At 36.2% G+C, this 25052-nt stretch overlaps 1 protein-coding gene across 3 annotated transcripts in view; it reads right to left on the minus strand.

The window, feature by feature from the left end:
• The window catches only part of LOC136030231 (uncharacterized), a 177828-nt gene that overhangs the window by 117828 nt on the left and 34948 nt on the right, over positions 1-25052 (minus strand). For all 3 annotated transcript variants that reach the window (XM_065709048.1, XM_065709047.1, XM_065709049.1), the window contains exons 4-8: positions 19383-19530; positions 9224-9424; positions 6528-6599; positions 3246-3413; positions 748-983 (exon numbers count right to left, since the gene is read on the minus strand). In XM_065709048.1, coding sequence (XP_065565120.1) covers positions 748-983; positions 3246-3413; positions 6528-6599; positions 9224-9424; positions 19383-19530 — 825 coding nt within the window. The remainder of the gene's footprint in view (positions 1-747; positions 984-3245; positions 3414-6527; positions 6600-9223; positions 9425-19382; positions 19531-25052) is intronic.

Here is a 25052-nt window from a genome sequence, read left to right on the forward strand (position 1 = left end):
AAGTGACAACATCTCATGTTTAGCTCCTCCCACGGAAGGCTAAACTTGAATTCACTGAATTATCAGAATTTACATTTGCATGAGAGAAGATTCATACCTGGTACGTCAATTTTTAACAGTACGTGATCATGCATAATTGTATTTTGCAGAACAATTAGAATAATGATAAGTAGAAAATTATCAGAGTCATGGGTGTTTATAAGTCTCAAATCACGAAAATTCAAAAATAAATTGTATATGACAGTTTTTTAGACTACATTTGTTGCATAAAGACATCCTGCTGAATCAAGTTTCAAAAGCATCAAACACGTTTTTATTTAGAAGTTACGGTAACGTGGTAGTTCAAACTTTTATGTACCCGGCACAGAATCGACCGTTTTAGCTTCTCTACAATTAAGAGATATTTCAAGCAATGGAATGCCGATGACAATCATTATTAAAGTCTAGATGATGAGTGTTACTTCAAAAATACCAGGAAAAGATTATAATTTAATTGTAGATAAAAATAGTTGGACTATTTTGTTTACTAGTAAATAGAGAGGTGAAAGACAAATCGTTTTTTTTTTTCGTTTACAGGAATGTCATGGCTTTTATTGTGTTTCTTTATCCTTTTTTCTTATTCTTCTTCTGAATGGTATATAATTCTAACACACCATTAACTAGTTTATGCATATACTCTATTTAAAAATATTTCCCATCTAACTTTAATAAATGACTGACAATAAAAGTTTCTTAAGTGGCACTTACTGATATTCTGGAGGCAAAGTTGATGTTATAGAGGAGTGACATGGCTGACTAGGCTTAACATCGCTTGATTTCTCGATGAATTTAGACGACAGTAAAGTAGGCAGGTCATTATACTGAGCAACCTCTTCCAAATGGTCTAAAGCTGCTGCATAATTAGTCGGTGATTTCTCGACCCATGATTCTAACGACTTCAGGGAGTTCTCCAACTTTTCACACTCTTTGTCCAAGAACTCGACCTAAAAAAAAAGAAAAAAAAACTTATCCTTAACGAGCTTGACTAGTGTTATCAGTCAGAGGTAACGCTATAGCGTTGTCTAAATAAGGAGCCATGTATCCAGCCACATTATATGGAAAGGATGGTCGTAGCAACTTGGGAAGGAGCTCATTCGACAGGATATTGAAACTTCTAGTACCCTTTCTAGCAGCTGAAAATGGTTGAATGGAAGCCAGTCCTCCTTCCATGCCCTTTTCTGCTACAATTTCCTCATAACCATCCTGGCATCGGATCAAAGTTTGCATAGCCATTTTGTTCAAAGACGTCAAAAAATGAGTTTGTTCTACGATTAAACTAAATGTTTTTTGTACTATAGCCCCAGATTCCCGGCTAGAGTACACTCCAAAAACGACACGTATTCCTGCGTAAATCAAAAGGCACTAGGTGTAAATGAGTTCTTAAATTATCTGCAATATCTGGGGATTCTAAATAAATCGAGTTGAAACTTTCAGCAAGTGTTGGGTCAATTGAACCTGCAAGATATATTTTTCCTCTGGTCGTCTAAATATGTTTTGTCTACGATTTACCAGGAACTTTTTGCACTATAAGAACAAATTCCCGAAGTTTCTTAAGGGTATACTCCGGAAACAGCAGGTGTTCATGAGTGCATCAAAAGACGCTATGTTTACCTGAGTCTTCAAGTATTGGGCCAACTGAACTTTCTAAATATATCTTATCTCCGATTCTTTATTTATGTTTTGTCTGCGATCAACGTAAACGTGTTTGCACTATACGAAACTATGGGACTTACAATGTTTTCACGGTGAAGTAACAAGGTAAATCAAAAGACACTGTGATCCAAGGTAAACAAGATCTGAAATACCATGGGAAAGGCATGAGAGATTGCCTCATATTTAACTTGAGGAATTGAACAGAGAAAGGCTAAACATAATTTGCTTCAAATATACATGAAGTTTTGGGACTTTAAGCCCCTATGGGACTAGAGACTATTCAAAGTAAAGAAATTATTTAAATCGAAAGACATACTCCATTTACCATTTATCAACAAAATCTCAGAAGCAGCTTGGAACAGCGAGAGGAAACTTTCAAGGGATGTTGGGAGGCCAAGAAGATCTCGAATTTTGACTAGGGGAGAGGGGGTGGAGTAGAACCTATTTACATCTTAGTAGCAAGGTAAATAAAAAAAAAAGTATACATTGCCGTGTTATAAAAATATCTGCAATGCTTCGAGAATAGATTGAAGTTTCATTTTTAGAATCTTTAAGAAGGTTGAGGGAGGAGGGGGGTTGTAATTTATGTTCATTTTAAGCTTGGTTTTAATTAAGTTTGATTCCTTACTTTTCTTTGAGAAATTATATTTAAAAGTTTTTTAATTGATCAATTGGAACAAGAATCACGTACCCTGTAAAAGATTTTGAAATGACAATTTCACTATCATTCAATAGCTGAAATTCTGTTTTATGCTTTTACCAAGATAAATTTGAAAATTGCTTTGCGCTTTTTTGGGCTGGTTGAAAAGGTTATTCACCCACACGCAAAAATGAAAAAAAAAATTCAAACAGGCTTAAATAATTCCCTTTGAATGAATCTAAGTAACATTCATAATCGAGTTTTGGTTAATGGGCTAGATCTTAAATTAACAAATCCAATGATAGCCTACAAGTAACTTGTCCTTTTAGTACATGTTTCAAGTGTAGGCTTGTCACAAAATAAAAAGTTTCAAAGAGAACATAAATCTTAATCATAAATAAGATATTCTTGAATTATATTATCTAACGGTTACTCTTTAAGCAGTCGAATGAAATCAATGCCATGAAACTCCTTATATCCTTCCTGCACCAAATTTCCCTAATTTTTGAGGATTGAACGACGGCTTCCCAGATTCTTCCTAGATTCATACAACTTCATAGAAATAAATAAAACAAATCCTTTAAACTTTCTACTGAACTACGATGCAATTGAGATAATTTAGTATTAAAAAGTAATAACGTTTAGGAGTAATTTGTAATGGACCAGAATATTTGAATTTACGTTTTTGCAGTTTCCTTCATCTCCTAAGGGGCAGAAACCACTTTCTTATATCAAGTTCAGAAAAAAAAGATTGCAACAAGCTGAATTTCAGAAGTTGAAAAGTACTTAATTACACAATTTATCTAGACAAATCAAAAACTTAGAAAACCTCTCAGAACTGTCAGGGACTTGTGTACGATACCGAAGAATCAAGCATATGATTTACATGAAGTTTTACAAATATTACACTTACCAGTTTTTTGGATTCGATAGCTTCAAATTCAAGTTTTTGTTGAACAATATCTTCGACAGAGGATAGAACTATTTGTAATTTCCGTTCGAACTTCAGGAACTCGATTTTGATATGGTCTACTATCTTCGTGTTTTTCTGCTTTAAACTTGACTCGATTGAACTGAGTTGCTAAAATACATTAAAGAAAAATTTAAATAACGGAGACAAGAGACAACAGATGAGAGAGATTTTGTCACAAAACTTAAGATAGATCACGAACGATACAAAGTTCGTGACTGCCACACATGGGCATAGTAGGTGCGTCCTCAAAGCTTCAGTGCAACTCATTATAAACAAGGAATTATCCGTGTACCCTTTGGAGAATTAGCACCACCTTTATCAAGGATGTGTACGAAGCCATTTTGTTTGGTCCATATCTGGCTTGGTCGACATCTTGGACCAAAGTGGACCATAGCTTTATTAAGGATTTCAAGAAGCCATTTCGTTTGGTCCATATCTTGTTTCATTTGATACCAGATTATCCATAAAGGTTGCCACGTACATGGACTAATTGTTCATACAACCGACAGTTTTTTTAGAATGTCAATACCTAATTTTAAACGTTTATCATGCAATTGATGTAGCCTGTCATGCAATCGATGTACTCGATATATGAAAAAATGATATGTGCTTGCAATGCAAGTTAAAGAAGGACATTACTGAAAGCTTTGAATTTCAAAGCGTTACTGAATATCGAATCTTAGACTCAACTCCCTTTACAATAAAATGTAACAAGGCCTGTTCAGAAAGTAACTTACATTTTGAAATAATAATATGAAAAGCGAAGAATCCTGTTATTGCATCCATTGGAAGGCGATACGCTTAAAATAGAAGTCACCATAGATTTCTAAAAAAAATCAAAAAAAATCCGAGCTTAGTATAAATAAAATTGTAATAGCATATAAAACTATAAATACAACCAGCGTCCTTTTTTTTAATTAGTGCAATAAATGATCAAAAATTTTATCAAATGATCAAATCAATGAGCAAAAATGATCATTTAAAACTGGTCACCCAGGATATATGTAAAAGTGTGAAGTTCATGAGACGGTTGGAAAGTTGCTTCTTTGACTCGTAAAAAACAACTGACGCCGCTTTGTCAGGTCCACATGCTTTCTGAGTATCTATTTAAAACCATATGCGAGTTTTTCACATGCCTTCTTTCTTTCGGTAACCAGGATAGTATTCCGGTTATCTAATGTAACTAAAACACTCCATCCAAATCAATCAATTTATTCTGTGAGTAGCTCGACAATGAATTTTTTTTGCGCAATAAGGATGATCTTACGTCCCCTACAAAATTCATCCCGTCTCCTTACTTAAAAATTTATATAACCGGTCATAGCTACCTAAAATACTTGCTACACAAAACTGAAAAAAAATGGAATTTCACTTTGCAAAGTTGGTGATATCGAAAACTTATATTATCTCCTCTTTGAGGTTACCAATAGTTCTTTAACGTCTTCGATTCTGATAAGACGATCAATACTAAGTTAATTTTTACACAATTTGTCCTCAGTTAAAAAACATAGTCTTTACTACCACAGCTTTTGATTGATACAAACCCTTCCAATCAATCAAAGTAGAAGGATTCAAAGATGATGTGCTTAGAGTTGAAAGTTCCTAAATGGCAGGCCATTCTCCTATGACATGTTCCGTTCACGCTTTTGTATAATATAATTCTGAAATATGAGTCGGACTATGACATATAGTGTTTTAATATGGGTGAACTTAACATTGTATACACACTATAATTTTTTTTGTCTTGGTGGTTTTTTTTAATATTTAGGTATAATAACAAAGACTTTCAGCGCATTGACTTTCTTTTGTAATCATATTTACTGTAGATATGGAATACCAAGTTTCCGCTTCAGTCACAAATAAAGTATCAGTCTATATCAATGGAACTTGCAAAGCAGAATCGCCAGCTTTAGTCTTTCATTGAGGATTATTTATAGCAAAAGGGTAGAAGTAGGATTCATCCATTCACGACTTAAAGGTTCCTTCCTTCACGCTAAAAGGCAATACCTCATGAAACATAAAACGAACGTTTTAGCCAGGCACGAGAAAAAAAAAACAGGACAGAAATTTGAGTATAACTTTCGAATCCTGAATTCAATTATTATGCCCCCACACTTCTAATTCAATTATCTATACCAATTAAACGCATTGTACATATTCATCCTAATCCCAATAAGCATAAATTAAGCAATAGTACAAAAAGAGGGCAATTAGGTCCCCTCTTAAATGGCATAATTTTTCATAGCTTTTAGTTTTAAATGCACTCTTTACATTCGCCTGATTTTTTTTTTTTTTTTTTTTTTTTTTTTTTTTTTTTTTTTTTTTTCAATGACGGTTGCAGTCATAGCTGCAACATAGGAACAAGCAAATCACAGCCAACGCCAACTGACAATTAAAAACCACATTCAAAAATACACATTAAATTTGAAAGGGTAGTTATTGTACACTGATTCAGGAATGATAACTACTGTTCATGTTAAGCTTAAGAGTAAAAAGTACTGGCGAAAACAAATTTATGGGAATTTTGAAAGAGCTTAAAAATCATCGAAAGCAGTGGCGGATCAAAATAAAAAGTATTTAAATTACTGAACATTAGATAAAAAAGAAGAGGGTTGCACGGACTCTAGATGCCCTCGAAAATGACGGCCAAAGCCCTAAGGGTATCAACATTTTTTTACATGGAAGAGGTCTCACGCTTGAAAAATGTTTATATTCTCTTTTTTTGGCTCACAAATCCATAAGTTGCTTTTACAAAAGTTGTAATTTAGACATGTACGTACATATCGAAAACCATTGCGGTTTTCTAACCTAAAAAGGCTAATTTTTATGCCTGTAACAACCAAAAGTCCTGAGTAGGACCTCCAGTCAAACCATAGTGGGAAGACACACCGGCCAAACCTTTAGAGGAGGATCAGAAAACTACACAAAAATCATACATAAACTAATACACATATTGGAACTAAGGAAGACTATTGGTTTTGCTCCTGAACAGAAAACTTCAAACTCTGCATAAGTAGCGGTGCACATAGGTCAATTCTTTGGTGGAGGACAACAAGATTTGAGTACAAATCTAACACAAATAAATGAAGATATTAAGAATATACTTAAGAACACTTTTACTTTCAATACCTTCCCCTCCTCAGAAAACTTCTTGTCTTTGTGAACCTCTGTGCATGCTATTAAAATAAGCCTGTCAAAATTACTGAAACAAAGAGGACATACCGAAAGAGTCATACATATCTGACTTCTAGTTTGAAGTCCTATATCATAGGCAGCTTCCTGTTGACTCTTAACCTAAAATGAAGACAAAATTACATAAATATCTCAAAACTACATATTTCAATATATATATATATATATATACATATCATAAGCAGCTTCCTGTTGACTTTTAACCTAAAACAAAGACAAAATTATATAAATATCTCAAAACTACACATTTATATACATATTTATATATATATATATATATATATATATATATATATATATATATATATATATATATATATATATATATATATATATATATATATATATATATATATATATATATATATATTTGTATTGCAAAATTTTCAACCAAAGCAAAATGGTGCTGAATAAACATTCATATTTATCACTTCAAGTATATTTTCAAAGTATTATGATTCATACAGGTTCTTTCTCCTAATTTATAGCCCTCCATAGTGCAGGAGACAACAAAAAAAGCTTGTATTTCTAATTTTATTGAAGCTCTGTAACAAACACATTTTTGTAATGCCCAATGTAACTTATAGACTTGAAAAACTGTTCTTGCACATGTTCTGAGATTTTGTGGTGATTTCTTAAAGCGATTGCGTTTTTTATTTAGCCAAAATATTACTCTTTCTCGTCCTCCATGTTTTTACACATCCCCGGCAACACTCCGTTTATTAATGCTAATGTTTTTTTTTTTTTAACTTCAGTTCCATTTCCTGTTGTGATTTAATATCGTTTGAGGTTTAATTTGTTCATTGAAAGTGTCTGTTTGTTTTATGTTCAAAATTTGTGTGAGGTAATTTATGCTTAAATTAAGTTTTAAACCAGTTATTTACCATTCGCAGAAAAACTATGTTTTACTTGTCTTGTCAATAGCCTCCTTTTATGCTTCTGCATAACTTAGTCTCACTTAGGACAGTCTCAATATGAGTGGGAAAATACTGCACTTCTATTATATGACGGAAGATATAAAGAACAAAAAGCATGAAAGATGATGTTCAAATTTCTAAATTCAGAGTTCTGGTTTTCTTTTAAGAGTCAAGAGTGATCAGAGGGCAACTAGATCCCATCCACGCCCTCTTTTCTCCAGATGCACCCAATCAAAATTTTAAGATAGCCACTTTGTTCAAAATGGTTCAAAAATAATATAACAATGAACAAGTCCAGGAGTTCAAATATCTTGGAAGTTGGATCGAATATAATGGCGGAATAGTCAACAAGATAAAAAGAAGAATTGGACAAGCAACATCGGCATCCAACAAACTGAAATTAGTATGGCGAAGCAAAAAAATACTCTTTGCGTCTAAAGCTCCGTTTGTTGAATAGCAACGTTATATCCATTCTCCTGTAAGGGAATGCTGGAAGCTGAATGTCCAGCTGGAAAGATGTATCCTAGCATTTGAAAATGTCTGCCTCAGAAGAAAGTGGAAGGCCAGGGTCAAGAACGTAGTGGTCAGCAGACAAACAGGTCAACCACCAGTCACTGACCTCCTGAAGCAGAGAAGATCGACCTATCTTGGTCATGTCCTCCGAATGTCAGGAGACTGTCTTCCGAATACTGTCTACGAGTGGCAACTCGAGGGTGGGCGAAAAAGTGGGCGACCGAAACACATCCTCCAATGACAGTACGACCGAGATATGTAGAGTGCTGAGCTGTCATTCCAACCACAGTGGGATGACGCCACGGCTGCTGCTCCGCTCCTGGACGTCTGGCGAGGGTTTGTTGATGCCCTATGTGCCACACCTAGCCCTAGAGGAAAAGGTCTAAGGTAAGGTAAGCTTACACTTTGCTTCTTTCTTAGTAATGATATTAGAAACTTACCCTTTAGGAAGAACATGAACCAAGACCGAACACCGACAGATTATTCTTCACCACTGACCGATCGCTCTTGATGAGCTAAGCATTAACATGTTACAATAACAAGTTTTACAAGTTGTATTAACAAGTTCAAACACAAGTCTTGAGCCCTACCTATCTTCCGCTTAAGAGGCTAACCGACACAGTATTAGCTTGCATACATAAAACATTATAAGAGTGTCAGGAAATAGCGAATGAAGCTGATATGAGACATTTACAGTGAATTTTGAGGCTGTCTCTAGGGGACGTATTTTTTTTTTTTTTTTTTTTTTTTTTTTTTTTTTTTTTTTTTTTTTTTTTAAGAAAATATTTATCTTGGAACATAATATATTAACGTTTTGAGCGATTGAAAACATCAGCGCGTTTAACCGATGGGAAGAAACACAACAAAAGCGTTGACCAAAAACCTTTGTCAGCAAAGCCGATCAAAGATTGCTGCGTTTCGCAGGTAAAGTAAATCTATTTTTCACCTTTAAACAACTTCGCTTAAGTAGTATTTTTACATTTCTTCATAACTTTGTCTGAAAAAGATAACAAACAAATGTTGACCCAACTTTGTAATCAATTTTCACCCATTAATATCTCAACCCGAGACCCAATGGAACTGAAATTTTGCATAAATATTTTTTTTTCCAATGATAATGCATTAATCACATAAATTCAATTGCCAAATCTCCGTATATTCTTATATATTGTTCCGTGCATCAAAATCAAAACAGGCGACAAATTTTGTTCTTTTGTTTTTTCGGCTGTTTGTTTTTTATGAACTTGGCAAAAATAGCCGCTAAGCATTTAAACTAAACATAAATAATAAATATACCTTATCAATAATTCTAGCAACATCATGATCTCTATGTAAATTGGAGATCGCACACGTTGAGCAGCACTCCACCTGATCTTCTTCACAGTAATATTCTTTTCTTAGCTTATGCTCCTCACAAATCTCTTCAGGAAAATTTGGCAGGAAAGACAAATCAATTTGGTGAGCCTCATGTTTGGATAGAATACGAGACTGATGCACCTAAGTACAAAAATACAGAGTTTGAAAAAAAAATTCACGATAAAATATATTACTTAAGTGTGTTAGAGGTTTCAAAGATAGATAAGAAAATGGCTCGAGAATGCAATTTCTTTCCATATTCTTTTTTCTTAAACGTCAAAAGGCACCTTGTTGACGAGCGCAACATGTACTACAATCCATGGAAATAAAACATTTATTATGTTTTTATAACATTCATTATATCTGACTGAATAGCCAGACGATAAAATTAGTGTGCAGAGGTAGAAGTATGTGTATATGCCCTTTTCTTCTCCCAAGAATGTCAAACTCGGGGGATACGATTTTTGTCAAAATCCCCGTTCCCAGCAATAAAAAATTATGTGCTATTGGTCTAAGCAGTTAGCCTTGCTATCTTGACGGTTATCAATTGTCCAGCAACTTGGCACACAAAACGAACATGGACGACTTTTCTTCATTAGAAATAAATTTTTATTTCTAAATATTTGATTGATCGAGAAGTCTTATCTTGTGTCATCTAAGGTAGCAACCTTTGATAAATCCCTGACTCGGTACTTTGCCATGACCACATTTTTTTAGCTTAAGAAAGAGAGACAAGACGGGCTATATACTTATTTTTCCATTCTAGGAAATATAACCAGTTTTTTTTTCAGCTTTTGTTTCTAAGGTTGATCTTGCAAATCTCTTTGGTTTATTTTTTTTACTGCTATAACGAATGATTTTATTACGTATATGTTATCATCCAAAATTATTCTTTTAATTTCTATCTCTTTTTTTGTGAAACAAAAAGATAGAAAAAAACAATCGGATCAGTTTGACTCATTAAAGGCACTACAACTTTTGATTTCCTATCAAATGAGCCCCTTCCGAATTTTATAGGACCACGCATTTCATATGAAGTGCCTCTGAAAAAAAAATAATACATTGAAGCTTTAAGACCCTTCGCTATCGGCAACGCTATAGAGTTGCCCACAGACAAGTCTTGAATGACTACATTCCCTTAATTTCTTAACAATACTAATACAATATTTTATTATAATGCCGTCTGGCTGCATCTCCTAGATCCTCGGAAATTTTATCAATGGGCTTTATTTCCTATCGTTTTAATTTACATTTTATTCTCTTAAGATATACCACTCAAAAACTTCTTGTATAGTCCTCTTCTTTCTTCTATCAAGCTTAAAGAGTTTTCACTAATATCCCTAGTTCCGTTTCTAATTTTCCTCCTTATTTCCAACCCTGTTCAACTCTCCAGTTTCACATACAACTATTCTTATAAGGTTTCTATTCTGGAATTTGTCAACGTCATAACTGCCAAGAAGGTAGTTACATTTCTTAAATGTCTTAAATTAACTATAGAAACTACTAGACGGGCAATCCTTATTTAAAGGCTCTTCTATATACCCTAGTGCCCTGTGTTGATCCTGCCACCTTTTGACTTAAAATAACGTAATAAATAAGGTTGTCCACCTTATTATCATGTGGATACCGTGTTAAATTATGGGCCATTTTATTACCTGATACCGTATTGATTACAGCTAAGATAACTATAGCTACAACAATGTAGCAGTCTTTTACCGCTGCTATTTTCTATCCCTATATGAAATTTACTAAAGATAGGACGATATTTACCGGTATTTACACCAAACTGTATTGTCTAGTTATAACAACATAACAATAACTTTGTCTAGCCATAATTAAGCAAGGATAATTATTATTGTAACTGTACGTGAAATTCGTCTGAGCCAACACCGTGTCCGTCGATCGATTCTAAAGGGGCATATACAACTATGAATCATAGCTCGCTTTTTGACGGGTAAAGTGCTCAACTAAAATTATTCTATTAACACCTTCCTAGCCTAAGCGAAAAATCAGAAGCTTCCTTACTCATTAAGAGCCCTAGTCCCTGCCCATATAGCTCATCCTTCCAACTAGAATAAATAAATTCTCTATCACCCCATTACAACAATCCTAACCATAGAAAGCGAGCTTCTGAGACTCATAACGAGTCTAGATCAAGACATCTGAATTTGCCAGCAAGAACGTTGATACGATAGTTGTCCTTTAATGTTGCAACGTTTCATTTCGCAATTTTCACACTATTTAAATCGCTGAAATTAGTCTGGCCTTAAGAAAACCAATGGGTTCACCAATGCAGTACAAGGACTAACAACTTCTTCTTGTGTCTACAGAGAGCAACAAAGCCGGCTTAGAGGAAGACTGATAGAAGTTTCTTAGACCTCCAGTTGATTAGAGGCTTTGCGCTTACCTGGGCCCATCTTGGTCAGTACATGGTTTGACACACTTAGGATGCGCTATTATCAACATAAGTCGATGTTCTGTTCAAGCAAACTTAAGCCTACGATCTCAGACTCGTTAAATATTTATACTTATAATATGATAGGCAGCGCAAAAGCGCTGCCTAAGTAAAGAGCGATGTGAGCACAATGTATTATTTATTTCTGTTTGGTTTTAGATCAGGACACTTCGTATCAAAGGAGTTGTTGTAGAAACTTCGAAAAGGACTCATTCGATTGGAAATTGGAAGGGCTAGTGCCCTTTTAAATAGTCGAAAGTGATTGGACGGTAACTGACACCCCTTCCACGCCCACCGTTTCCCCAAACACCTCCAATCAAAATTTTGAGAGAGCCATTTTGTTAATCGTGGTTGAAAGGTCCGGAATTATGGTTTTGAGGATGACAACCACCCAAGAGCCTTCATGACAAGGGATGTAACCCTGGGGGTATATGGGATTTGTATAGAAAGGCTGGTCGAATAAACTTCGGAGGGTTGACTGGATTACTAATCAAAAGTTTTAGTGCTATTTCTCAGACTCAAGAGTGATGGGAGGGTGGATACCCCCACATACACACCTCGTATTTTCCCGAAATACATCTGATAGAAATTTTGAGATTACTATTTGTTGTCGTCGAAACTTCGAAAAAGGCTCATTCGATTGGAAATTAAAAGGGCTAGTGCCCTCTTTAATAGTCGAAAGTGATTGGAAGGTAACTACCCCCCCCCCCCTAATACGCTCACCATTTCCTCAAACACATCCGATCAAAATTTTAAGATAGTCGTTTTGTTCAACATAATTGAAAGGTCAGGAAATTATGTCTTTGAGGAGAACAACCCCCCAGAGCCCTCAGGGCAAGGGTTATAAGTTATGCCCTGGGACATATAAGGTATATATAAAAAGGGTGATCGTATAAACTTTGGAGGGGGCTCATTGGATTAGTAATCAGACATTCTAGTGCCTTTTTTAAGATTAAGTGTGATTGGAGACCTGCCACGCCACGTACTGTCCCAAAATGTATCTGATTTTTGAGATTGCCATTTGTTGTCGTAGAAATTTCGAAAAGAGCTCATTCGATTGGAAATTGAAAGGGCTAGTGCCCTTTTTAATTTTCGAAAGTGATTGGAAGGCAACTAGCCCCTCCTCCCACGCCCACCATTTCCCCAAGCACATCCAATTAAAATTTTGATATAGCCATTTTGTTTAACGTAATTGAAAGGCCTGGAAATTCTGTCTTTGAAGATGACAACCCTCTCCCGCCAGTGCCCTCATGGCGAGGGTTGTAAGTTATGCCCTGGGGGCATGTAAGGTATGTATAATAAAGGTGTTCGCATGAACTTCGAAGGGGGCTCATTGGATAGGCGATTAGAAATTCTAGTGTTCTTTTTTAATACTGAAAGTGATCAAAGGGTGGATACCCCCTCTACTTCGTACTTTCCCAAAATGCATCTGATATAAATTTTTAGATGGCCATCTTTTGTCGTGAAAACTTCAAAAAATTATCATTCGATTGGAAATTGAAAGTGTTGCTTTTTTTATTAGTGAAAAGAAATTGGTCGGCAACAAGCCCCCCCCCCCATGCCCATCAATTCCCTAAACATATATAATCAAAATTTTAAAATAGCCATTTTGTTTAGCGTAGTTCAAAGATATGGAAATTATGTCTTTGAGGATGACATCCCCCCAAAGCCCTCAGCAAAAGAGAGCGAGGGGATATAAGGTTTTTGTGGAAAGGGTAGTCGTTTAAACTTTAGATAGGGCTGATTGGAGTGAAAACTAGATATTCTAGAGCCTTTTCTAAGAGTCAAAGTGATCGGGGGCAGTCCCTACCCTAGGTCTTATTTTCCATAAAAGCAAAGCATCCGATAAAAATTTTGAGATAGCCTTTTGTTGAAAAATCGTCGAAGATCATATACTATGGCCGTTGGGCTGGACAGAATCCCCCAGAGTCTGGGGGTAAGGGTTGCAAGTTATGCCCCAGGGGAATATATGGAAGGGGTGGCCGTGTGAACTTTAGATAGTTCTAGTTCCCTTTTAAGAGTCAAACATGACGGAGACCAACTAGCATCCCTCCCTGATATCTTCTTCCCTCAAAACACATCCAATTGAAGTTGTTAGACAGCCATTTTGCTACCAATAGTCTAAAAATCATATAGCAATGCCTTTAGGTTGGAAACAATCCCCCAGAGTCCGTGGGCAAGGGTTGTAAATCATGCATCAGGGCATTTAAGTTTTTTGGAAACGGCTGGTCGTAAAGGTTTTGGATCGGATGGAGCTCATTTGATTGAAAGTCTGAACTTCTAGTGCTCTTTTTAATAGTCAAAAATGAATGGAGGGCAATCAGCCCCACCCTATTATTCTTCAAAATATATCAAACCGAAGTTTTAAGAGATCTATTTTTTCCAGTCTATTTGAAAGGTCCAGTAATTATGTGTTTGGGGATGTCAACCTGCCCAAAGTCCTCAGAACAAGGGCTGTAAGTAAGGCAATTTGTTCATTGTTTACTCCAGTATATGTTATTGAGAAAGGTATGCATGTTTGAACTTTACTTTCCAAGAAGACGAAGGGCATTCAGGTAAGCCTTTCAGAGAATATTTTAAACAAAATCAAAACGCGTTATGTGTATAAGGATAGTCAAAAAGATTTAACATTGGAACAACTGAGTATATTAATTTGGGAAATTCAGTAAATGATAAGAGATCGATAAAAAAGGCAGTATGTGCTTGCTACCAATACTACTACAACTACCACCAATACTACTACCAGACTGATCTCTTTACCGTATTGAGGGGAAACTTGATCTAAATCAAAAGACAATATGTGCATGCAAATTGTCAAAATAGCGTATCTCAAGAATTGATTTGGGTATTAAATTAGAACTTTCAGAGAATACTCAAAGGCGAATAACACCTCACCAAAAGGCAATATGTGTACACTGCTACTAATACTGCTGTTACTGCTGCATTTATTAATACTACTACTACTTCTATTGATACTACTTGTAAGGTTAAGAGCCCTAAAAGGAAAGTATGATAACATACAGATTATCAAAAGGTCCTATCAGCAATGTCATAGCAACGGATAATTGTGTTAGGTTGAAACCTTTAGGACTTGATGAGAGGAATTTCCTGCTGATCAAAAGTCAATATGTTAATACTATTACAAGCAGTATCAATACTACTACTGTGACTACTATTACAACTACGACTAGGGGTATGAAGGTGAAATTTTCAATAAATTTTGATTGGGGGGGGGGGGCTGAATCATAGCACGCCGTCTGTATGCAGACTGTCAAATGGGTAAAACAGAAATATCTTAGGAACAGTTCGATGTGTGACGTTGCTAGAACTATTGCTACTGTACAATCTAAAGGTATTAAGGTGAAGCCTTTAAGGAATATTTAGGCGGATGTTGAACTAAATCAAAACAAACTATGAGCATGTGGACTTTCAAAAAGTTGGCACAGCAATATCTGAACAATAAATTTTATGATTAAGCTAGACCTTTAAGGGGAAGTTTTGGGGGATTTTGAACTAGCCAGAAGGCACTATGTGTATACTTTTAATACTGCCACTACAGTTATTTTAACTAATGACGTTAAGGGTAAGTTTTAGGGAAACTTTTAGGGAAAGTTTAGGAGTTTCAATTAAAGGAGAAAACTGTGTGCATGCAGGTTTCCAAAAGGGCATATAAGCAATATCATAGGCCGCACCACTCTACAATGCCTGGAAATATTATTGAAAATTTTAAAGGAGCTAATTCATTTAAATTTAAAAGTTCTGGTGCCCTTTTTGAGAGTAAATAGAGATTGGAGGGCAAGCAGTGCTTCTCTCAAACCCATTAATTTCCAAACACATCCAGTCAACATTTTCATACAGCCATTTTGTTCAGCATAGCTGAACCGTCCAGCAACTATGTCTTTAAGGATATTGGGTATGCTAACCCCCACTATTGTACAATTGGCCCATTATGCTTTAAAACTAAATTTTGCTTTCAAGTAAATCAAAAGACACTATTTTTGCTTATGGTTGCCAAGAAGACACCTCAACAATACATCGAGAACGACTTGGAGTATTAGGTTAAAACTTTTTTGCTAATACTATTACTACTCCTGCTCTTATAGTTTAAATAAATAAAAAAGTGTGTAAGTGTATTTAGGTTGTCAAAGAACATAGATAGAATCTTTCGAAAATGATATTGTTTTATTTTTCAGGTCAACTTCAGAGTAATAAGAATAAATTAAAAGATAAAGTTTGTGTCAGGATTAAAAATTATTGAAAAAGTTTCTCCAAAATAAAAATAGCACCCAAATTATCGATTCTTATAAGAAAAACTGAAAAGATATAAAATATTATTTTGTTTTTCATGAACAAGACTATATAAATAAAAAACGAACAGAAACTAATTAAAAGTACTTTCCACAAAACAAGTTTTTCAAAGAAAAGTAAATAGCTCCATTAAGCCAAAAAATGAGCGGAAATAAAGTAAAATAATCTTCCAAGCGTGAAACTACCACATATCGCTATCAATAAATAAATGAAACTTAAAACAAACAGAAATTACAGTAAGTAGACGAGTCAAACTCAAAACGAGCAAAGATTGACACTGGTACAGCTGATAACCTCTATGCGTTCTCAAGACCAGAATATAAATTGCACTTTACTGAAAACTAAACACATTTTAAATGTTTTCACTTTTTTAGTTTCATAAATAAAAAATTATCAAAACTTTAAGCAGCAAATATCAGTATATGTCAACTAAACTCAAAATCCACGGTCATTCGTTGTTTTTTTTTTTTCTTTCAGTAAAACGCAAATTATGTTCTGGCATGGGGGTTATCAGCCCTACTCATATTAATTTTTGCTCGTCTTGAGTTTGACTCAGCTATTTATTGCAATTTCTGTTCGTTATGAGTTTCATTTTTTTACTGATAGTGATTCGTGGTAGTTTTACTCTCGGAAGATTATTTGACTTTATTTCCGCTCATTTTTGGCTTTATGGAGCTCTTTACTTTTCTTTGAAAAACTTGTTTTGCGGAAAGTTTTTTTTATTAATTATGCTACAACATGGAGGCAATCAATAATAAATAACATAGCTAGAAATAGGTTATTCAGCTATCAAACAGTTCGTGGTAACGAACTGTAGTAAGGAGCGATCCGGCTCAATAGTAACCAAAACTCTAACAAATTGAATTTTATCAATAGATATCAATAGCTACATCAAATATCAATAGATATCAATACATCAAGATATCAATAGCTACATCAAAAGAATCGCATTTTAATGCTGATTTTAAATATATAAGTTTCATCAAGTTTAGTCTTACCCATCAAAAGTTACGAGCCTGAGAAAATTTGCCTTATTTAGGAAAATAGGGGGAAACACCCCCTAAAAGTCGTAGGATCTTAACGAAAATGACACCATCAGATTCAGCTCCTATCTACAAAAATGTGGAATTTTGTATTTTTTGCCAGAAGACAAATCACGGGTGCGTATTTATTTGTTTTGTTTTTTTTTGTTTTTTTTTTTCCCAGGGGTCATCGTATCGACCAAGTGGTCCTAGAATGTCGCAAGAGGGCTCATTCTAACGGAAATGAAAAGTTCTAGTGCCCTTTTTAAGTGACCAAAAAAATTGGAGGGCACCTAGGCCCCCTCCCACGCTGATTTTTTCTCCAAAGTCAACAGATCAAAATTTTGAGATAGACATTTTGTTCCGCATAGTCAAAAACCATAATACCTATGTCTTTGGGAATGACTTACTCCCCCAAAGTCCCTGGGGGTGGGGCTGCAACTTACAAACTTCGACCAGTGTTTACATATAATAATGGTTATTGGGAAGTGTACAGTCGGTTTCAGGGGATTTTTTTTTGGTTTTGGGGGTGGGGTTGAGGGGAGGGGGCTATGTGGGAGGATCTTTCCATGGAGAAATGTGTCATGGGGGAACAGAAATTCAATGAAAAGGGCACAGGATTTTCTAAAATTACTATAAAAAAACAATGAAAAAGTAAACATGGAAAATTTTTTTCAATTGAAAGTAAAGAGTAGCATTGAAACTTAAAACGAACAGAGATTATTACGCATATGAGGGGTTCTAAAAATACTTTAGCATAAAGAGCAAGGTATTTAGGAGGAGATAAATACCTCGCTCTTTATGCTATAGTATTTTTAGTAATTTCAACTATTCATTCTACGGCCTTTCTGATTCAGGGGTCATTCTTAAAGAATTGGGACAAAACTTGCGATTTAGTGTAAAGAACGAGGTATTAACGAGGGTACAAACCCTCTCATATACATAATAAAAATTAAAGAATATAAAAGTTTGTTACGTAAGATAATTCTTAAGTTACGTATATTTTTTACTAATAGAAAAATTCGTTAAAAATAAAAATTTATAGTTGCCTTTTTATGTAACCGAAAAATTGCATGGCAACTAGGCCTCCTTTCCCATCCCTTATTTCTCAAAATCGTCTGATCAAAACTAAGAGAAAGCCATTTAGCCAAAAAAGGAATTAATATGCAAATTTCATTTTAATAATTTATGTGTGGAGAGCCAAAATCAAACATGCATTAATTCAAAAACGTTCAGAAATTACATAAAAAAAAACTAGTTTTTTTAACTGAAAGTAAGGAGCGACATTAAAACTTAAAACGAACAGAAATTACTTCGTATATGAAATGGCTTGTCCCCTCCGCAATCCCTTGCTCTTTATGCTAAAGTTTGACTGTTTGCCACAATTCTGCTTTTTAATACAATTAAAAGCTTTAGCGTAAAGAGGGAGGGATTGCGGAGGGGACAACCCATTTCATATACGGAGTAATTTCTGTTCGTTGTAAGTTTTAATGTCGCTCCTTACTTTCAGTTAAAAAAACTAGTTTTTTTTATGTAATTCACCTAAAGAAACAAAACACAGAATGATTTCACATCAATGAAGAATCCGGCGCAGTGTTGCGTCACTTACTAGGCTACAATTTCCTTCATATGTGCTACTCCCCAAGGTCACCCTGAAACACTCTTTGTTGTTACAAAATTGATGGAAAACCCGTGAGAGGTCCAAGCCAATGCGTTAGCACGGTTTCCTTTCGTGGGATAGGAACTGAGGAAGGAGCATATGACGGAAAGGAGACCTCAAACCGTCAAACAATACCAGAACCGCTCTAGCTTTTTATATCCAGCTTATCCACGTCAGGGCATTCAAGATGTATTTATAAGAAATTATATTTTTAAAAGAAATAATATTTATATTTACAAAAAAAAAACGATTTTTTTTCAAATTACGAATAACGGGGGAGAAATGGAAACCAATGTGGTTGCAAAAAAAAAAAAAAAATAGATGACTTTTAATTTAAGACTGGCATGTATTGGTTCTTTACCAGAAGGCATGCCGGTTATGTTGATCCTCTATCAACTATAAATCTATTTTCAAAGCAGTTCACACAACCCAAGAGGCTCAATTTTTGTTTTCCTATAAATGATCACTTTCGGTGGATCACTTATTTATAGCTTAGTATTTATATTTCGTTGGTCAAATAACAATAGCTATTTCAGAGGAAGTGGGGAGGGGGAGCATCATGTATATCCTTCACTTTTTACAGAAAATGTTGGTAAATTTCTACCACTGGACACTCTCCTGGTTGAATCAGAAACTGAATTATAAAGGACTTACATTTTTAAAACATGGAGAGCAGTATTTGTTTTTGCAGTCTGAACAATACAAATCAGCTTTCTTGGTCAAGCACTCTCCACAAACCTTATTTGAATTGTATGACAACCCTTCATGTTTTCTGCCACGTGAAACAAATTTTATATCATTTCTGAAAAGATAACATCCACAATTAAACGACACATTTATTTAAAATAATGACTTAGTCCCTAGCAAAATGACTATCAAAAGCTTCCTTCGACAAATCATTTATATCAAAAAGATAGTTCAATTTTGAAAAATAATGTTTTATAGCGGCTTAACAACTTTCTTGAAATTGAATACGTTATTCCGATAAGAGGCGCCAAATATATATTTGGAACGAAGAACGCCTCTTCCCCATATTTTTGACCAACTAGTACAAAGAATTGACTCGTTAACTTTGAGGCAAGAAACACGAAGATTTTACCCCACGTTAAGCAAATCGAAAAAGGGAGGAGTCTAAAATTGCGGCATGAAGCTCCGGGGTTTTGCCGATTATGCCAAAATATACCGATATCATGATCTTTAGTCGGAAAAGTAGACAGTAAATATGACCAATCGGTCTGTAAAATTGTATCGGTCTGTAAAATTGTAGAACACCCTCCCTCCTCTCTCATTATGACTAGTGACACGTCTGATTAAGACATAAAAATCTTAGTAGGGCCGCGATAAGGGCGCATTCTGGGCAGGACATAGAGTCGGTCCCTGCTAGGGATTGCCAGAGAGGATTGCAACTCTCCTGAGGCCAGCTAAGACACACCTTCTTTACCCATATTGATCAATACAAAAATACAATAATATATGAAAAACCCACGCTACAGCATCAGAGGGAAACGACGAAGGCCAAATTCTAAGGCCTATTAAGAGCTAACATGCCAGGGGCGACCGACGTTATGACGACCGTGAATTGCTCGAATGTGACAACTTTAACCCCCCGGAGATCAATGTGTGGCCAAAAACTACGCTGTCATTTGGTACCCTCAAAACCAAAAACCTTCCAAATTAGCGAACATGGCACTGCTTCTGGGAACGTGAACCTGAAAGGTTCACTTGTCAATCTTAAAGAAATCCTTACATTTCACGCTCCAGCAGGGACGATGAAGAGCCTAAAATTTCTAGCTCCAGTTCCAAAGTCTAATCGATCCTGCACCCCAAAAGGATAAACTCCTTACCATTTACGACTCTAATGTAACCATTGGGCCGTGAAAATAAATAAATAAATATATTCGCAAATTTGATGGCAGGTCGTCAAATTTACTCATCAAATGTGATGAGTAAATTCGTTCAAGGGCAATTAAACAAAAGAGGTAAACGCCTGATAAAATTCGGCCGACATAGCAATTTATTCGTCACAGACACACTATTCTAGCACAGACCCGGACGTAAAATTACCTGGAATTACCACAGGAAAAACTCAAAATCTCATAGACTTCATCGTTGTATCCAGGAATTGAATGTCGTCTGTTACTAACACGGTCACGCTAGCAAGTAGTGATTCTGACAACGACCACTTGTTTGTTATATCTAATCTCAGAAAAAGACTTAAAATACCTTCAAAGTAGTCTAGAGAACTCCCAGATTTCGAGTAGACCTCCTGAGTGACCAAGCGACCAAAACAGCTTACGTTTCCACCTTCTCCGACGAAATCTCAGAGCTCACATGATGATCCCGGTAGCTCTAAGAATGATCGTGGCGACCTGGAGATTAGCAGCACGTGGATTGTCTACAACGTCACTATCTCCATATAAATTGTTCCAAAAGATGGCTAGATGGCATGGATCACAGACAAGATCATTTCGATGTAAGGTGATTATCACAACCTCGCCAACAAGCGAGACAGGGAAAGCAGAGACCAATACAAAAAGCTCAAAAGAGCTGCAGAGAAAATCATAAGCCATGCTCACGGTACCTTGTAAGGGGAAATTTGTGTAGTGCAAAATGCCTTTCAAGAAATGGAACTCAAACTTCATGTATAGAACTGAGGGAATTAGGTTACAAAGGATCTCATGGCCGAGGAGGGATCCTTGACAAAAATGGCAACCAGATACAATCCCGTGATAAAACATAGGCGTTAGATGGAAAAAAAGCTTCGAAAATAAACTGAATTCAACCACCCTTTCTGATCCAACTGCACTTTCTAGTTTCCCCGTAATCACTACAAATCCAAGCTTATCCCCTCTTTGCTCGGACATAAAGGTAGCCATCAGAGATCTGAATACAAACAAGACTTTACTCAGACACATAGTAACACTATGTACCTGAGTTTCACAGGCATCAACAGTGACAGGGATGACGAGTGAGTTAACTAGCCTTGCTTTAAGCGTTGTTTGTATGTTCTTGTTCATTCATATGGGGATCAGGGCTATTAAACCCTGAGGTCTTAAACCAAGAGGTATCTCTTAATATTATGGAGTGGTTATTGTCAGGGGTGACTAAGCTACCAATGTAGGTAAGCTCCTCGACCCACTCTGTTATCATCTCCTAGCCAGAAGCTGGGATTTCCTTGGGAATCAGGTGTACCTGAGGAGCGCATGGCTTTCATTTTGAGCGTTGACGGTAACCCAAAAGGTTGTTGGCCGTGTGGATGACGTCGACCTTAGAATGGAGATCAAGGAGAGACTCAACAATTAGACATATGTCATTCGCCTAAGCTAGGTTGTTTGTTATTAACTACTCCTACGAGGACCACAGACGGGCTACTTGTGAATGAAAGGACTGCAATTAAAAAGAGATTGAATAGCTGCAGTGATAGCAAGCACCCTTGCGAATATCGGCTGAAGTTTCAAAGCTTTCGGCAAGGCCTTCTCCAGTTATAACACAGCTTCGCGTATATGTCTCTGATCAGAAAAACTAAGTTTGGTCGGTAGCCGAAGTGAAGAAGGATGTATAAAAGGCCACCTCAAGACCAGGTGGAAACCCTGTTTGAAACTGTTGAAGAGAAGGTAGATATTACGGTCGATTTAATGATATTTTTCCTTGATCTGACGGGCTGTGGAAATCTGATCGATCGATCGGCCCACATGGTATTCTGGGATTACCGTCAAGCGTATTGCTCAGATGCGTCCAAACTTGACTATTGGCAATATTTTAGTGGTAGGGCTATCAAGACTTATTGTTCGATAGTTGTTGTAGTTTGCTTCTCAACATTTCTTATGGAGATGAACTGTCGTTGCTTCGCACCGTGGTGAGGAGAAGGGAGATGCGTCTCAGGCAGCTGTGGTGATTTTGTGGTATAGGTCAACAAGGGTTCATAGTTGACTTTCAGAAGTTCCGCCTGCATTCCATTAGGAACGGCTTAATCTTCTCATCAAGTTTCATCTCGATCTCTCCACTCTAAGCGTTTTCCAAGATTTCTGGTCCCCCCCCCCAATAAAACTGGATCCGGTCGGGATTTAAAATAAGAGGGTTGAGTTACGAGGCCCTTCTAGATATCAAATTTCATTAAGATTCGATCACTCGTTCGTAATTTAAAAATACCTTATTTTTTCTAATCTTTCCGAATTAGCCCCTCCCCCCAACTTCCCCAAAGAGAGCAGATTTTTTTTTCCGGTTATGTCAATCACGTACCTAAGACTTTTGCTTATTTTTCCCCACCACGTTTCATCCCGATCTCACCACTCTTAGCGTTTTCCAAGATTTCAGGTTTCCCCCTCCAACTCCCCCCAGTGTCACCGGATCCGGTCTGGATGTAAAATAATAGCTCTGAGACACAATATCCTTCTAAATGTCAAATTTCATTAAGATCCGATCACCCGTTCGTAAGTTAAAAATACCTCATTTTTTCTAATTTTTCCGAATTAACCGTCCCCCCAGTCCCTCCAGATGGTCGATTCGGGGAAAAGACTATTTCTAATTTAATCTGGTCTGGTCCCTGATATACCTGCCAAATTTCATCGTCTTAGCTTATCTGGAAGTGCCCAAACTAGCAAAACTGGGACCGACCGACAGAGAGACCGACAGAAATTGCCATCGCTATATGCCACTTGGTAAATATCAAGTGCCATAAAAACATGTCTTTCTTCAAATGAAAGTATGCTAAGAAGCATTTTCAGGCGGAATCTTAAGCAAGAAATTTTCTGGGGAAAATTCACAGCGAGGATGGAATTGTTAGGGGTTAATTTTCTAAAGGAAGATTTTTACGTGGGAGGAAAATTTCTATGGAGGAATTTTCGTAGAGGGATTTTCAATGGAGAGGGTGGACTACCTGGGATTATTTAAAAACTATAAGAATTAAATTTAAAAGACAAGCTTCTCTACAGAAAGTAAGGAGCAGCATTAAAACTTAAAAAGAACAGAAATTACTTTGTATACGAGGGGAGCTGTTCCCTCCTCAATACCCCACTCTTTACACTAAACTGGGACCTATTGTCCCAATTCTTTAAGAACGATTCCTGAAACACAAGGACCGTGTAATAAGACTCAGAACCTTTGTTAAAAGTACTTAAGAAACCTTAGCGTGAAGAGAAGGGTATTGGGAAGGGGGCAGCCCTCCTCATATACCGAATAATATCTGATCGTTTTGGGATTTAATGCTGCTCCTTACTTTCAATAGAAAAAACTTGTTTTTTATTTAATCCAAACATAAAATCCACGTTTAAGCTACGTGGACACAACTTGCAAACTTACTACCTTTATCACAGGAGTTATTGGGAACTTGTCATTCCAGGAAACATATTTATTAAACCTTTAGACAATTTCAAAAAAAATGACTGTCTGAAAATTTTGATTGGATGTCTTCGGGGTTGTGGGATGCGAGTAAAAAAAAAGCAGAAGAGGGTCTGACGGCCATCCAGTCCTTTCTGACCCTTAAAATGGACAATGGAACTTCAAAATTCCCATTTCAATATCCCACTTTTGTTCAGGTGATGTTGCGGATATCGTAACAAAGCGCCTTTTACATAGACACTAAAGTTTCAACATAATACCCATAGCAAATCCTGAGGTGTTGCGCATACGCCGTTTTTAATATCTTGATATGCATAGTGTCTTTTGATTTAGTCTAACAGTCCCTTCTATATTCCTTGAAATTTTTACTTCAATACCCTTAACCGTTTCTGAAATGTTGCAGAAATACACTTTTGGTTATCTTGATTCTGGATGATCAGAGTGTCTTTTGATTCAGTTCAGTGTCCCCCGAAAAATTCCAAAGTAGTTTCGACTTGACAACCTAAGCTGTTCCTAGGACATTGCACACTTGCCATTCTGACATCCTGGATACACAAAGTGTTTGTTGATGTTTCGCCATAGTAGTCTTGGCCGTCTCAGAGACATTGCAGATGCGCCATTTTGAGTCTGGGTACAAATAATGTCATCTAATCTAGTTCAACGTCCTCCTAAACACTCCCGGAAAGTTTCAGCTTATAATACACTTAGTCTTTCCAGAGATATTGCAAATATGCCATTTTGACAACCTGGATGCACATAGTGTATTTTGGTTTAGTTGAACATCACCCTCAACATCCCCAGGAACATTCGTCTTAATGCCCTTATGCGTTCCTGGGATACTGCAGATATGCAACCTGGATGCACATAACGGTTTTGATTTAATTTTAAATCTCACTCAAATCTCTCTGAGAGTTGCAACTGATTACCTTAGCCGTTCCTGAGATATTGTAGATACCCCATTTTGACAACGTAAATACAGATAGTGTT

Source organism: Artemia franciscana, chromosome 8 (assembly GCF_032884065.1).
Source record: "Artemia franciscana chromosome 8, ASM3288406v1, whole genome shotgun sequence".
NCBI lineage: Eukaryota > Metazoa > Arthropoda > Branchiopoda > Anostraca > Artemiidae > Artemia > Artemia franciscana.